This window comes from Molossus molossus, unplaced genomic scaffold (assembly GCF_014108415.1).
Source record: "Molossus molossus isolate mMolMol1 unplaced genomic scaffold, mMolMol1.p scaffold_m16_p_16, whole genome shotgun sequence".
Lineage (NCBI taxonomy): Eukaryota > Metazoa > Chordata > Mammalia > Chiroptera > Molossidae > Molossus > Molossus molossus.
Window position 1 is genome coordinate 42,093,663 of NW_023425351.1, and position 16,592 is coordinate 42,110,254.

Here is a 16,592-nt window from a genome sequence, read left to right on the forward strand (position 1 = left end):
ATTATATTATTTTATTTTTCAATTAGTCTACTTTCAATATTATTATGTATTGGTGTCAGGTGTACAGCATCATGGTTAGACAATCACATACTTTACAAAGTGTTCCCCCTGATATTTCTAGTACCTATTTGGAATCATTCATAGCTATCACAATACTGTTGACTATATTCCCCAATGCTGTGCTATACATCTCCATGGCTATTTTGTGACTACCAATTAGTACTGCTTAACCTCTTCAGCTTTTTCACCCAGTTCCCAACCCCCCACCCTTCTGGCAACCAGAATTTTATAGTCAATCAACAGTAAAGGTAGAATTGAGACATGGTCAGAAATGCAAGGTCTAAAAAAAATTGCTCATATTGGGAAGCTCCTGGGAGATATGGTCCATCAAAATAAGGAAGGAAAATGAGAAAGGCAAGATCCAGGAAACAGGGGATCCATTACAGAAGAGAAGAGAAAGAAATCCCCAGGATAATGTTGAAGAGGAGTCTGAGGATGACAGCTGCTCAAGACTAGAAAGCAATCAGTTCATTTTAGAGGAGAGAGGTTAAAGCATGAGTAAGGAAAAAGTATGACACTAATATTTTCTGCATTTGAACAGAGGAGTTTACAGCGCTTGCAGAGAATGTGGGAATGTAGCATTTGAGAACAAATTAGTAACAGGTCCATAGAAAAATTAACAGTAACCAACAATAAAAAAGCTGAGAAAATTATCAGTTCCAGAAATAACAAAAAGAATATAAAATCATAATATATTAATGTGTTTACATAGTTATTACTGTACTATAGTAAACAATGAGTAGGGATTATTTTTTTAGAATTGTGATTTAATTATATGGGGAAGATAAGAGGAAACAAGTAATCAATTCTTTTCTAAGGAATTTCAAGTTGTAATCAATACTTTTATCTCAAATATAAATGTTCCCTAGTAATCTAATTTCAAGAAGTAAAAGAATGAGAATAAAAGAAATTTCCTTTTCTTTCTTCAAATACATTTTTTAGTAAGCTTAAAGTAGGTTTATAAAAAACTCTAACAATTCTTCCAAACACATTTGGTCACTTAATTTTTGTTTTAAGCCCAGCTGGTGTGGCTCACTGGTTGAGCATCGACCCGTGCACCAAGAGGTCTCCAGTTTGATTCCTGGTCAGGATGCATGCCCAGGTCGTGGGCCAAATCCTTAGTGGGGGGCATGCAGGAGGCAGCCAGTTGATGCTCTCTCTCATAGATGTTTCTATCTCTCCCTCTCCCTTCCTTTCTCTCTAAACTCAATAAAGAAAAAAATATTTTAAAAAAATAAATAAAATTTGTTTTAAAAAGTTTTTTAAAAACTTGAATATAAATTAATTCAAGTTTGGTTACCATTGTGTGTGTGTGTGTGTGTGTGTGTGTGTGTGTGTGTGTGTGTTTCTTTCATATTCAGGGCAACAACTGATAAAATGATCTCAAGATGGAAGTTACTGCCTGAGAACATAATCTAAAGTAAAGCATGCAAATATTGCTCAAAGTGTGATTCTACCAAGATCTTTATTTTTTCTTTGTACAATTTCAACAAAAAAGAACACAATAGTATTACCAAGAAACACTAGCTTGGTTTCAGAGAACAAATGCTTATTTGAAAGAAAAAGATCATAAAAACCTGACGTGTTTTTAAATTTATCCAGTTTTTTGAAGTCCTCCCCTCAAAAGATGGAACCTAATTTCCCTCCCCTTGAATGTTCACAGGTCCAAGGAACTTATACCTAAAACAATGGGATGGCTTTGGAACACTGACAGTTGGCAGAAGCTAGAAGCACTTTGAAAAGTGTTAGAAGCAGCCTAAAGGGCCACAAAAAACATGTTTGATGCCTGATGACCTTTAAGGAGGTTGTAGGAAGGTGAGGAAAATGTTGGGAAACTGAAAAAAAAAGGTATTTTTGTTATGCAGTAGCAAAAAATTTAGAATGCTGTTGTCTGTAGTAACTAGGAAGGTGATAGGGAAAGAACAACAAAAAAAAAACATGTACCTAATGAACTGGTTAGTCTAGGTAAGGAGATTTCCAGGCAGAGCATTTCAGGTACTGCCTAGTTTCTTCTTTTTGCTTATAATAAAATGCAGAAGAGAGGGAAAAGCTTAAGATAGGAAAATTAAACAAACAAAAAAATGAATTAAGACTTGCTGACTTGAAAAATCCTCAGCCTCTATGGACAGCAATGATGAAAAAGCTTCCAAGAAAACATCAAATCCAATAAAGTGAGATCTGCAACTTGTTCTTCTTTTCCAATACTGGTTTAGCTATTTGGGGCCCCTTGTTTCATACGAATTAGAAGACTCACTTTCCATTTTTTAAAATAGAGCACTGAAATTTCCACTGGGATTAGATGATTCTGTGAGTTGCTCTGGAAGTAATGACATCTTAACAATATTAAGTCTTCCAATCCATGAACATGGGATATCCTTCCATTGATTTAGATATTCTTTTTTCAAAATATGTTTATTTATTTATTTATTTATTTTTGGAAAGAGATAGAAACATCGATGTGAGAAACATTGATCAGCTTGCCTCCTGCACGCCACCTACTGGGGATCAAGCCTGCATCCTAGGCATGTTTCTTGATGGGAATTGAACCGGGACCTCTCAGTCCATGGGAGGACACTCAATTCTCTGAACCATACGGGCCGGGTGATTTAGGTATTCTTTAATTTCTTTCAGTAATGCTTTGTACTTTTCACTCTACAAGTCTTTCATCTCCATAGCTAAATTTCTTTTGGCTGCTATTGTAAATAAAATTGTTTTCTTAATTTCCTTTATGCAATGTTCATTACTGGTTTACAAAAGCATAAGTGAATTTTGTGTGTTGATCTTGTACCCTGCAACTTTGTTAAACTTGTTTATTAGCTCTAGAAGATTTAGATGTTTGACAAACTCCTTCCAGGAAGCTGCTCCAGCTCAAAGAGAACAAAACAAAGGCAAGCCTCTTTGCTGGTCCCTCAGGGAGTTGCAAGATCATTCAAAATGCAAAAACTTTTTTTTTTTTAGAACAAGGTTCTTACTCTTCTACCCTGTCCCTTACCTCTGCCACTGTTCCAATGGCTCCTGTTGAACTTGAAAATCCGGGATGGCAGGCACATAAGCAAAAATGCTACAGCACTTTCTTACCAAAATTTAGCAGCCTCTTTCTTCATTAAGCACTTCCCTCTTGCTGTAATTTTTTTATTAGATTTCAGTGTTCTGAAAAAGTTTGTCAGTTTTTGCCAACTTAATGGTTCCTTCCATTAAGGCACCAATTCTTAGAACATTTCCATGACCAGTAACTTAACAAACAGAATGTGGTGGAAGTGTCAGTGTGCAACTCCTAAGACTATGTCATAAAAGGCATTGAGATTTCCTCCTTGTTCTCACTCGTTTTATTTTTTTTTTCCTTTACTGATTTTGGAGAGAGAAGAAGTGAAAGGGAGAGAGAGATAGAAGCATCAATGAGAGAGAACATCGATGACAGAGAAGATGCATGCTCCCCATTTGGAATTGGGCCCACAACCTGGGCATGTGTCCTGGCTGGGAATTGAACCTGCGACCTCTTGATGCATGGGTCGACGCTCAGCCACTGAGCCACACTGGCCAGACTTTGTTCTCTCTCTTAATCACTCACTCTGAGAGGAGCCAGTTGTCATGTGTGAAGACTCTAAAGTAGCCCTATGGAAATTCCCACATGGCAAGGAACTGAGGGAGCCTGCTGGCAGCCATATGAGTGAGCTATCTTGGAACTCCAGTTCTGGTCAAGCTTTAAGATGACTGCAGCTCCAAGCACCATTTAGTCTACAACCTCATGAGAGACTCTGAGCCAGAAAAATCCAACTAAGACACTCCTGAAATAATTTACACATACCATGAAATAATAAATGGGTGTTGTTCTAAGCTGCTAAGTTTGGGATATATGATATTTAAAGCTGGGGGCCAAAATATGAGAAGAACCTAGTCACTTAATAAGTTATTGGGAAGAAGAGTGTTTCAAGCAGAGGGAATAACACATGTAAAGGCCCAAAGTAAGGAAAGGTCTTTGGCATGTTTGAAAAAAAAAAGGAATCTGAAATAAGATCAATGTAGCTGCAGTCCAGAGAAGGAGAGGAAAATAGTGAAGAAATATATCACCAACTTAGCAGAAAGTATCAAAGGTGACTGTAGTAAGGCCTTAAAAAGTAGTAAAAACTGGTTAATTCTGGAATAGTCAATGGTTCCCTATCAGAAATAGAAACCAGCCTATAATTAAGTATAGAAAGATAAAAGCAAAAAAAAAATCACCTGTCCATTAGCAGCTAATTAAAGGCAATTTATTATCCCGGTACTCATAAGAAGCTCGCATAAGGTGAAGAAGGCAATGAGTACCACTGCAGAGGGACAATGACCAGACTTCACTGAGAACATAATCTTATCAGAAAATGTGTAACTCTGATAAGCCAATATGGTTCACTTTTACAAGTACTAATAAATTATTTGACTGAAAAGTGAGCGAACAAGAAAACTTAAAAGTAAAAATCCTAGTTTTAATCTTGCTTCCTCACCAGTTTTGTAAATTTTGGTAACTCACTTCTCTCTGAACCTAATTTCACTCAACTGAAAAATGGGGTAATAATATACACATGACCAATCTTACTCTTTTAAAAGATCAAATGAAATAATATATGATAAAAGTGCTTTTGAAACTAGGAAAAAGAACACTTTGTTTACAAATGTTAATCGGAGAGAAATCAAAACCTAACTTTATCTATCATTACATGGGAACCCAGGGTGGGAACTATAAAACCCTTTGAGAGCAAGAGCCAAGGTCTTTACATCATCCCATATCACTTATTTATCTTTACAGAATTAATACACAATCACAAACCTATGAAAAATTCTTTATGATGCTACTATTTAAAATTCTGAATGGTGAATTCATTGGTAAAAACTTAGTGTCGAGAATATAAGCTTAAAGCATCTATCAGGCAGTCCATGGCCACTGCCAAATGAATAACTGATGTAACCCAATATCTACAAGAAAATGATTATAAAGCAGTCTGCAAAGATGCACACTTGTTCTTGTTATGGGCCACCATATGAAACAAGGTTTAATAATTGGTGAAAAAGGTAAAAGAATTTCAAAAGAAATCTCAATTGGATAACTCGTCTTGAATTAAACTAAATTTGAGTTAGCAAAATAATACTATTTATATACAAAATTATAAGTAAAAATATAACTTCTATGGAAAAATATAGATGATGTTATCAAAGACATTTTCAATCAGTAAAAACTAAAATTATAATATTTGTCTTCAGATTTTGTGACTATCTAAATACCAAGAGGTAGCCATCTCTATTTCTTTAACCAGAAAAAATTAATAATTTAAAATCAGGAAAAAAGTTATGATAAAGAACAGAAGCATCAGACATCATAAAATGTGATAGATATAATTAAATTTTGTTATTTTGTTATTAAAATGCACTGATGCATCAATATAAAGTAAATGGAATAAAGGAGGTCCTTAAGTGTCCCTCCTGCTTTGTCTAGTAACCCATCTTCCACTGTGCTACTTCTAGAAGCTGTGCGAACCTTATAGTCCACCAATCACTAATTCTTAAGACATCAGGAAAAAATAGCAAATGTTTAATGCAAACAAAATATATTTTGAGACTTAAAATATATTTTGTATAATAAAACAGTAAGTGCTATTGATATGCTTAAAGAAAAAAATATATAGAAAAATAACTCAGAGGAAAAAAATCAATTTTTTGAGAGTAATTACAAACCGAATTTTCTTCCTCCTCTTCCAATTCTCGCTGCTGTTCTTCATGTCTTTTAGCTTTGATCTCCATAGCTTCTGCAATCAGGTCTCTTAAAATCGATACAGGTTTTGCATTCTTGATAAAAGGATGCTAGAAAAGTAAAATTCAATGGTATAATTTTAAAAGATTTCTCTAAATTATATCTAAAAATCATTACAACAACATGCAAATGCAAACCAGGATCTTACACTCCAATGATTGTTCCTTCATCCAGAATTAAATGTATAGGTTAAGAATAGAGAATATTTCAGCTGTATTAGAAATAAAGATTTGGCTTTTAGATTTACTTGTTTTTAAAAATCATTCAAGTACAAACACAAAAATGCAATCCTACTGATAAAACTACATTAATGAAAACTACCTTAAAGATATGATTGTCCAGCCCTGGCCGGTTTGGCTCAGCGGTTAGAGCATTGGCCTGTGGTCCGGAGAGACCCGGGTTCGGTTCCCGCTAAGGGCACGTACCTCGGTTGCAGTTTGTCCCCAGCCCTGGTTGGGTCGTGTGGGTGGCAACCACTCGATGTGTCGCTCTCACGTCGATGTTTCTCTCTCTCTCTCTCCCTCTCACTCTATCTGAACAAAATATTGAAAAATGTCCTCGGGTGAGGATAAAAAAAAAAAAAAAAAAAGATATGATTGTCCAAAGGAAGTGTAGAGTAAGTAGGAAAAAAAGATTTAAAAAAAAATGACTGGTGATTACATTATATATAAAAATAAAATTATTTGGTATCAGTTACAGATTTTAATCAACCATAACAAGCTGACAGCCAGAATCAGTGGTCCAAAGAAGGGCAACTATTTTGTTACTTCTTTTCCATATTTTCTATTTTATTAGGTCTTGAAAATATAATAATTTCCAATGGAGAAGTAAAAACTGGCAATACAATTTTTTCAGAAAATGAATATTAGTTTATATCTATAATACATATAAAACAACTTTTCACTTCCTCTTTTATACAACCCTGATCTAACTGAAATATCTGAGTTTGTTACATATATTGATAAATATAATGGAAACCACCAGAATAGACCTGGGTTTTTGATGATTTTTTATTGAGATAAAAGAAGTGTGAAAGTAGAGGGCAAGATTAAAAGTATAATTTGGGATAGATAACCTTGGTCTGAGGCAATAATACAGCTTCAAAATATAATTTTCATAATTAAATGTCAGTAGATAAACCCAGGTAAAAGCCAAGTTATTTTAATAAAGAACACAAAAATATTATTAAAGACAAAAGAATTTTAGTGCTAAAAAGAAATTACAGACATTTGGAAGAGGCTTTAGCATGGTGAACATATATCATTTGGGGAAAGTATGAGCAAGAATTTTACCAGATTATAGAAGTAATAGTATCAATAACAAAGACCAATGAATTCTTTAATAACAGTTATAGACTAATGACTCAATAACTTAAATTTCATTAACATAGCTGTGGTGGAGACTTCTAGTTCCACCAAAATAGAGTGGTAGCTAGATATATGTAGGCCCAGCTAGATCCTACCTTTCTTAGTCTCCCTTTCAGCTGGTTGTGACTAGGAGACCAAGTTCTGTCAATGGAATGGAATAAAACAAAATGGAATTAACTGTCTCAGTGGTGTGGTCTAATTCCTGATCTAGGCCTTAAAACATTGTGTGTGCACTCTTCCACGACTTCTACTCTCTCTGCCAAGCTAGAAAACAAAGATTGTGCCCTAGAGAATGGTGGAATAACAAGGAAGAAACTTTAGTCCTCCAATTAAAATTTTTGAGAAACACTGGTGGAAAGTCTCACACACACACAAAAACAACTGAAAATATGTTATTTGCCCTTAAAAAAATTATCTAGAATAAAGAATAAAACACAAACACATAAAAAAATTACAATGTGACATACAAGTTACATTTATGATGGTTTAGCACAGCCTACGTGATTAAGAGGTGTAAAAGTAGACGAATAGATGAGGTAATCTCCGGTGCCTCATACAAAAGAAATAGACCATTTCAGGGAGGAGGAAAAGTATGAACAATATGTACAAACACACCAAGACAGGGAATGTATGTTAGAACACAGTAGGAAGATCTGCCTTGCCAAGACAGAAACACTATTTAGAGAGATGGTGTTAAGTGAGTTTAGATACAAGCAACAGCGGGGCAAGATGGATACATGCTTAGGATGAGATGCCTGAATTTTGTCTGAGAGCCACTTTAATTACAGAAACAAGAGAACAATATAAGGAAAAGAATGTCTGATACCATAATCCTGTAGTAGAATGTAGAAACAAAACAGATTGAGGAGAGCACTGGCAGGTGTGTCTCAGTTGGGTGGAACATCATCCTGTACACAAAAGGGTCTACACAGAAGGGTCTTGGGTTCTATTCCTGGTCAAGGCACATACCCGGGTTGTGGGTTTGATCCCCAGTCAGGGCATGTAAGGGAGGCAACCAATATTTCTCTCTCACATTGATGTTTCCCTCTCTCTCTCACACTGATGTTTCCCTCTCTCTCTCACACTGATGTTTCCCTCTCTCTCTCACACACTGATGTTTCCCTCTCTCTCTTCCGTCCTCTCTAAAATCAATAGAAACACGTCTACAGGTGAGGATTAAAAAAAAAAAATAGAGAAGAAACTTTAATAATAAAGATGTGAATTATTAAGAATCTGAGTTAACTGCTCTGGCCAGTTTGGCTCAGTGGTTGAAGTGTCAGCCTGCGGACCAGAGTCCTGGGTTTGGTTCCCGCTAGGGGCACTTACCAAAAAAAAAAGAATCTGAGTTAAAAAAAATTTATATCTGCCACAATCGATAAAAGTAAATCTGATAGAAGTACTCTTAAGTAGGATACAGTGACTATACATTAAAAGCAGAAGATCAACACTGCAAAAACTGGGAAACAATATAATTATGTATCTTTTAAAGAGCATAGAAATCTCAAATTGTACTATACTTCATTTTTCCAGGGGAAACTACAAGCCAATCCTCCAAGCCACAGTTTTATCTTTAAGAAATACCAAAGCACATATATGGTTCATCCAGTCTAGTGAACTGACTACCCAGTATTTGCTACCATTAGTCTATAAAGTTTAAGGTACTTAATATCAAAATCTTTATATGTCTGATTTCATTTGTACTTATTCTTTTTTCTACATAAACACTACGGATGTTACTGTGACCAACAAAAAGGGACTGGCTAATAAAGTTAAAAGGTTATTTGAAGAATAAGGCCATATTATTTTAACATTCTTGATAGTCAGAAGAGAAGTTTTATCAGACATACTGGCAGATTCTTAAAGAATATTTTAAAGTCTTTTTTAAAGTAACAGGTGGTAAAATTAAACAATGTAAAGCAACATTAAAAACAAAAACAAAAAAACAGGAGAACAAAAACCAGAGAAAACAAGTCGGCGAAAATAAAACACATCAATTGTGATTAAAATATTATTTGCAGCCCTGGCCAGTTTGGCTCAGCGGTTAGAGCGTCGGCCTGCGGTCTGGAGAGACCCGGGTTCGGTTCCCGCTAAGGGCACGTACTTCGGTTGCAGTTTGTCCCCGGCCCTGGTTGGTCGTGCGGGTGGCAGCCACTCGATGTGTCCCTTCACGTCGATGTTTCTGTCTGTCTCTCCCTTCCTCTCTCTCCCTCCCACTCTATCTGTACAAAAAAATGGAAAAATATCCTCGGGTGAGGATAAAAAAAAAAAAAATATATATTATTTGCATACCAATGTAAATAAATGGACTGAATTTCCATTTATTAAAGAGTATTTTAGTTATTAAAAAACACATGTCAAAGATAAATTCAAGCACATGCTTTCTACATGAGATATATACTTAAATAAATCTGCCTTGGCCGGTTTGGCTCAGCAGTTAGAGCATGGGCCAGTGGTCCAGAGAGACCTGAGTTCGGTTACCGCTAAGGGCATGTAGCTTGGTTGCAGTTTGTCCCTGGCCCTGGTTGGGTCGTGTGGGTGGCAACCACTCAATGTGTCCCTTTCACGTCAATGTTTCTCTCTCTCTCTCTCCCCCTCCCACTCTATCTGAACAAAATATGGAAAAATGTCCTTGGGTGAGGAAAAAAAAAAAATTTTTTTTTGAGATAAATAAATCTAACTCATGTTTCCCCAAGAGGCATAATGAAAAGAAGTTGGGTTAAAAGTCAAAGACAGGCCCTGGCCGCTTTGGTTCAGTGGTTAGAGTGTTGGCCCAGCGGATCAAAGAGTCATGGGTTTGATTCCGGTACTTTGGTTGCGGCTCATCCCCGGCCCTGGTCAGGGTCATGAGAGAGGCAACCAATCGATGTGTCTCTCTTGTGTCAATGTCAATGTCTCTCTCTCTCTCTCTCTCTTTTATCTTCCCACTCTATTTGAAGATAAATGGAAGCATATCCTCAGGTTAGGATTAAAAAAATTTTTTTAATTCAAAGACAGGCAATGAAATATTAGTCAAATATAAAAAGATAGAAAGAATAACACAATCAAAAAGTAGAATTGAAAGCAAAAAATAGTATATGAGAAATGCTATTTAATATTAATAAGGGACAGCCCTGGCCAGTTTGGCTCAGTGGTTAGTGTTGGCCTGCGGTCTGGAGAGACCTAGGTTCAGTTCCCGCTAAGAGCACGTATCTCGGTTGCAGTTTGTCCTCGGCCCTGGTTGGGTCATGTGGTTGGCAACCACTTGGCGACCACTTGATGTGTCTCTTTGATGTCGATGTCTCTCTCTCTCTCTCTCTCTCTCTCCCTCTCTCTCTCTCTCTCCCTCCCTCCCTCCCTCCCACTCTATCTGAACAAAATATCAAAAAATATCCTCGGGTGAGGATAAAAAATATATATATATTAATAAGGGATATAATATAAAGAAAGACAGTTATAAACTACATATATTAGTATAGCCTTATGATATGTAACAAAAACTATATATAAGAAATTGATCTAAATAAGACATAGAAAATATTAATATTCCTTTTCCAGTCACTGAGAAATAAAATAGGTAGAAAATGAAGATAAAAATCTAAACATAATCAGATTGAATTAACAGAAAAGTCAATAAACAGAAGTTATATATTATTATTAAATGCCTATCAAAGCACAAGATACTAGCAGAGGAATGGAAAGAACAATGAAACAATATAATGCCCAGAAACAGAATATAATATATAAAATAAACTGACACACTATGAAGATAGCATTTCTAATCAATGAGAGAAAAATTACTTATATCAAAAGTTGTGCTGATATAATATAGGGGGGGAATTAAACTAGATCTTTACTATAGAAATATCAAAATAAATTCCAGATAAATAAAGAAATTAAAGTTTAAAAAGTGGAAATATAACTAGAAGGTAACATAGGAAAAAGTTTACATTCAACTCAAAAGAAACAAACAAGATAATATGAATATATACAACTTAAATATGTATGATGGCCATAAACTTAAATGAACTAAAAGCTACATTTGTAACATTTATGTCAGACAGGAGGGTGATTATATGAAGAATTTTTAGAAGAACATCAATAAGAAAAAGGTTAGCACACCAAATTCTAAAAGACCATATATTTTCACTATTTCTAAAAGTATCTAAAGTAAAATCTAAACTGAAAAAGGGTTACTATTCTGAAACCATTTGAATGAATAAAAAATAGAAAATATCCCAAATCACCCTACCAAATTCCCAATCATGTGTTTTAAAAATTAAGGTAATTTGAAAGTTTATTCTTTTAAAATCTGAGTTATTTCCTCTTAAATTTTGTTCATATTCTAAATTATCAATTTCTGAATTTTACAGAGTTCAAATTAGTGATTTATTCTAAAAAGCTTCAGAAGAAAAAAGAATTTAAAATGAACTAAAGAAGAGACTTATGCTTCTGGACAGATTGAGTAGTCATACTTTTCTCTATAACTCTCCATTAAAATGCTAAAACTCTGGACATTATACATAAAACAAACATAGAAAGACTCTGAGAAATGGAGAGAAGGGACTATGGGATGTGAGGAAGGACACAGCTGTGAGTTCCATGGGTTTTCTTTTTATCTCATATATCCCAGACTAGGTACTGGACAAGCCAGCAACCCAGAACCTGTAAGGGACACAAACTAAAAAAGCCCCTACAAAAGCCTGCTCTTGAGCCAAAGATCAGGAACGGGAAAGCTAGTGAGACAAAATTTCTAGACAATAACCATCATACTCCAGCCAAACACAACAGGGAAAACAGTGGCCCTAACTCCACCAGCAAAGGCTGAGTGGGGAACTTAGACTTCTACCCTCTGGAGGGTATTCAATCCTTCTACAGAGATGGTGTCAGAGAAAACCAAGTGTAGAGCAAGGGCATTCACCTGCACCAGGTAGAGATTATGTGGGAACCTGTACTTATATGCCTACCAGAGAGTAATAAAGAAACCCCACGCCCTCCCAGCTAGAGTGGGATCAGAGGAGGCCTGGTAGAGTCAGAAACCTTCATCATCACCCAGCTATAATGAGGCCCTGCAGTGCCAGTAGAGGCCACTTGGGAAGCCTGAGCTCTCACCCCTGTGAGAAATTAGGTGGTGCCCATTTACTCCACGGAAGCATTGTCAGAGGATGCCTGTTATAAGAGAAAATTTAAGATCCAGAGTCTCATAACATAATGCTGAAATGTCTAGGTTTCAATGAAAATCACTCACCATACAGAGAAGCAGGATAGTCTCAAATAGGAAAAGACAGTGACACCAACGTCAAGATGACACAGATGTCAGATTTATCTGATAAGGACTTTAAAATAGTTATCATAAAAATGTTTCAATGAGCAATCACAAACATGCATGTAAGCAAATTAAAAAATAGAACATCTGAGCAAAGAAAAAATATTTAAAATAAATTAAAATTTTAGAACTATAAAATGACCAAAATAAAAAAAAAAAAATGATATATAAGCTTAATAGCAGAATGAAAACAGAGGAAAGAATCTGTGAACTAGAATACAGAACAGCAGAAAGCACATAATATAACAACAGAGAGAAACCAGACTGGAGTAAAAATGAACAGGACCTCAGGAAGCAGTACAAGTAAAACAACAGATCTAACATTTACATCAATAAAGTCATAGCAAAAGAAGAGAAAGAGTGTAGGGCTAAAAAAGTGTTTGACAAAATAATGGTTGAAAATTTCCTCACATTGGCAAGATATATAAATCTACAGATTCAAGAAGCGGAACAAATCCCAAACAGAAGAAATCCACACCAAGATGCAGCAGAATTACACTTCTGAAAATTAAACAAACAAAAAAAAAGAATCTTGAAAGGAACAGAGGGTAAAACAATTCAGATGACATTAGAAATCAGTGATGTCAGGAGGAAGTGCAACAACATTTTTTAAATGCTGAAACAAAAGAACTGTCAGCCAAGAATTCTATAGCCCGTGAAAATATCCTTCAGGAATAAAGAGGAAACAATACATTCTGAGATGAAGGAACACTAAGAGAATTTGTTACACAGACCTATCCTAAAAGAATATAAGGAATTCCTCTAAACAGAAAGGAAATAAATAAAGAAGGAACTTAGAAACATTAGGAGAAAAAAACAAAGAGTAAAATAGGGTAAATACAACAGAAATAGATTTCCCTTATTTCCTTTAGTTTTCTCAATTGTTTAAAGGTTAAAGCAAACCTTTAACTGTCTGATATGGATATCAGTGTATTAAAAGAAAATATTTAAGATAATTATATTAAAATTCAGAGGAATAGCAAGTCAAATAAAGTTTTTATTCCTCATTTGAACTGGTAAAATGAAGAATAAGGCACACACCATGGGAGTTCATACAATAACCCATGATACCACCTGTTCCAGCCACATCCAGTATTGACGATAAGTTCAAATACTGGCAGTCTTAGTCAACCTAACATTCTTGTAGGAGGCCAGTCTGAAGCAGAAGCTGACTTTCAGGTTCTATACTGCCCATAGGCAGGCATAAGGATCCTCTTCAGATCAGGAACTCTATTGCCACTAGGTTAAATTTGAACCTTGTCCTATAATATCTCTGGGGTTTCAATTTCTTCCTCTTTCAAAACTACTGGGTTCAACTAAGCAATCTTAAGGGATCTTTTCAGTCTATGATTCTTTTACCTATCTAGTATCATAGAATATAAGCCACTATAAAAAATTAGCATGAATTTCTTTTAAAAATTATTTATTTATCAGGGTCTACAAATCAATATGGTGTAATCTCTACATATATGCTATAAACATGTGTCCACTAAAACTTAGTAGTAAGATTGTCTTCTGAGAGTTAAAATACAATTTAACTCATAACATATGAGACCTGCAAAACTCTAAGGAACAGAATGGCTTCTAGGAGTCCAGCAAAGCAAGACTGCAATGAGACTCTAACGAGATTAAAGATAATTATCCAATGTAAAAAAAAAAACAAAAAACCAACTTTTAAGTCAGAAGTTTGTTGTGCTAATTTTTAAATTAAATTCACAATGTATTAAGCAAGGGATACCAGGAGTGCAAAAATAGTCCCCCACCAAAAAGCATTGCTCCAGGACAATGACACAGAACTGAGTTATTTTGTTCTAATATGGTAAAAGACATGCACAGGGTGCTTATGTGAACTTACAGGAACAACTTGCCTAAACAGGGATGAAGGGAGGGCTTTCTGGAGGAGCGCCCTATTTGAATTAGAAACAATAAGATAAGGAGTAAAAAGAAGCCTGTTGGTGAAGGGAAATGGAATGCTCAAACTGGGGCAGAGTGTGTGGGGGTGGGGGAGCAGGGTAAGAATAAGGTACAGAGGGCCCTGCCTTAGCGCATTGTATCAATATACCAAGGCTACAGGTTCCATCCCAGGTCAGGGTACATACAGGAAGCAACCAATGAATACATAAATAAGTGGAAGAACAAACCAATGTTTCTCTCTTGTGCGTGCTTTCTTGCTCTCTCAAATCACTAAATAAAAACATTTTGTAAAAAATGTACAGAGAATTGGAAAAGCATGATCTGTATAAGAAACTATGAGTCTATTATTTCAGTATTTATACAGGAAAAAAAGGAAAGTAGTCACTTAGGAGGCCAGACAAGAAGACCAAATTATAACAGAGGGCCTTGAATGGTGAACATTTTTTTTTAATCCTCACCCAAGGATATGTGTTTTATTATTATTGTTACTATTGTTATTGACTTTAGAGAGAGGAAGAAAGAGAGAGAGAGAGAGAAATATCAATGTGAGACAGACACATTGATCAGTTGCCTCCTGTACGTGTCCCGACTAGGGATTAAACCCACAAACTAGATATGTGCTCGAATTGGGAATCGAACCCACAACCTTTTGGTGTATGGAACAACACTTCAACCAAATGAGCCACCCAACCAGGGCATAGTACAATTCTTTCAAAATGCAAGAAAGAAAATATTAACTTATAAGCATTGTACATAAGTACTATACAAAACCAGTTGCATTATTTGCCCTTATTAAAAGGGCTTGGACCAAACCCAACTAGAAGAGAATAAAAGCTTGTTAATATAGTCTATATAGGTCAATTTTGGGGCAGAAAGTAGAACAGAGAAAGGATGAAGACTGGGACTAGGGGACAAACAGAATAAACCTGGAATAATGATTTAATCACTGGGATCTTCAGTGTCATTTAATCTTTCTGGGCTTCAGTATCCTCATTCAAAAAATTAGAGAATTACACTAGAATATTTCTTAAATGTTTTTCAATCCTAAAAACTCTAAGTTAAAAACAGCAGAATTTCCTTTGTTAGAAAGATTAGAAAAGGTTATGGAAGAAAGACTAGAAAGAAATACTGGTTAAATTATCCAAAAATCAGTTATCAGATATATTTGTATTTACTTTCACCATTATATTTTATGCTATTTGCCTCACTTTTTCTGTTTTTTGCTTTGTTTGTTTTTCTCCTTTCTTGCCTTCTTTGGGATTGAGTAATTTAGATACTCAATATAACGATACTAACAGGGCTTTGATTTCTATGTTCAAAATTCCTTTGAAATTTGACAATATTTTAAAATAAATGTTTCAATTAATTAATTTTTGAAAGGTAGTATTTGCACATAACAAAAGACTCAAAAATAGCACTCAGCAAAAAGTTATGTTTCAATTACATTCCTGCTTTTCAGCCACAGTTACCTTCTCTGGAGACCAGTTTCTAGCTTCTTTTTCCAGAGCCACTCCACTAGAAACACTGACATAAGCACATATACATATATGTATGTATAGGTGTGTATATTTTGCCAATCACTCCTCTCAATGGACCTTAAATTGTTTCCAGTTTGTTGACAATTTTTAATGTTGTTTCCAACTTTTTGCCATTACAATGTTCTATGAATATTTTTACATATGTTATTTCACACATGGTTAAATTTTTCTGCAGAGTAAGTTTCTACAAGTGTAATTACTGTGTCAAAGAGTATTTCACATTTTATTTAAGACAGGCATTTCTAAATTGCATTCCATGGAGAATGAGTACTAAGTGATATTTTCATAGCAATAACCATTATACTTAAAAACCTGTTTCTTATACCACTCAACAAATACTTTTGTTTAAACAGTAATTTGGAAAAACCACTTTTTATAAGAACCATAATTTGAATCCTTTTTTCATTTATTAAAAATAATTATTTTCCTTTTTTCATTTATTAAAAAGAATTATTTTCCAAATACTGTATCAAGTTTTATTCATGTGAGACACATTTATTAATAGCTTAGAGGTCTTAGCCAATTCTGTTGAGAAAATGAAGACTCGCAAATACTTACTGAAAGTATTAAATTATTTCTACTTGCACTAAATTTCAAGACAGATAAAAAAAACTTCCTGACATTCTACATAC

At 35.0% G+C, this 16,592-nt stretch overlaps 1 protein-coding gene across 2 annotated transcripts in view; it reads right to left on the reverse strand.

Annotated features, from left to right (window-relative positions):
- Window positions 1-16,592, reverse strand: part of STK3 (serine/threonine kinase 3) — a 319,871-nt gene that overhangs the window by 112,159 nt on the left and 191,120 nt on the right. For both annotated transcript variants that reach the window (XM_036264223.1, XM_036264224.1), the window contains exon 8: window positions 5,764-5,889. In XM_036264223.1, the coding sequence (XP_036120116.1) occupies window positions 5,764-5,889 (126 nt within the window). The remainder of the gene's footprint in view (window positions 1-5,763; window positions 5,890-16,592) is intronic.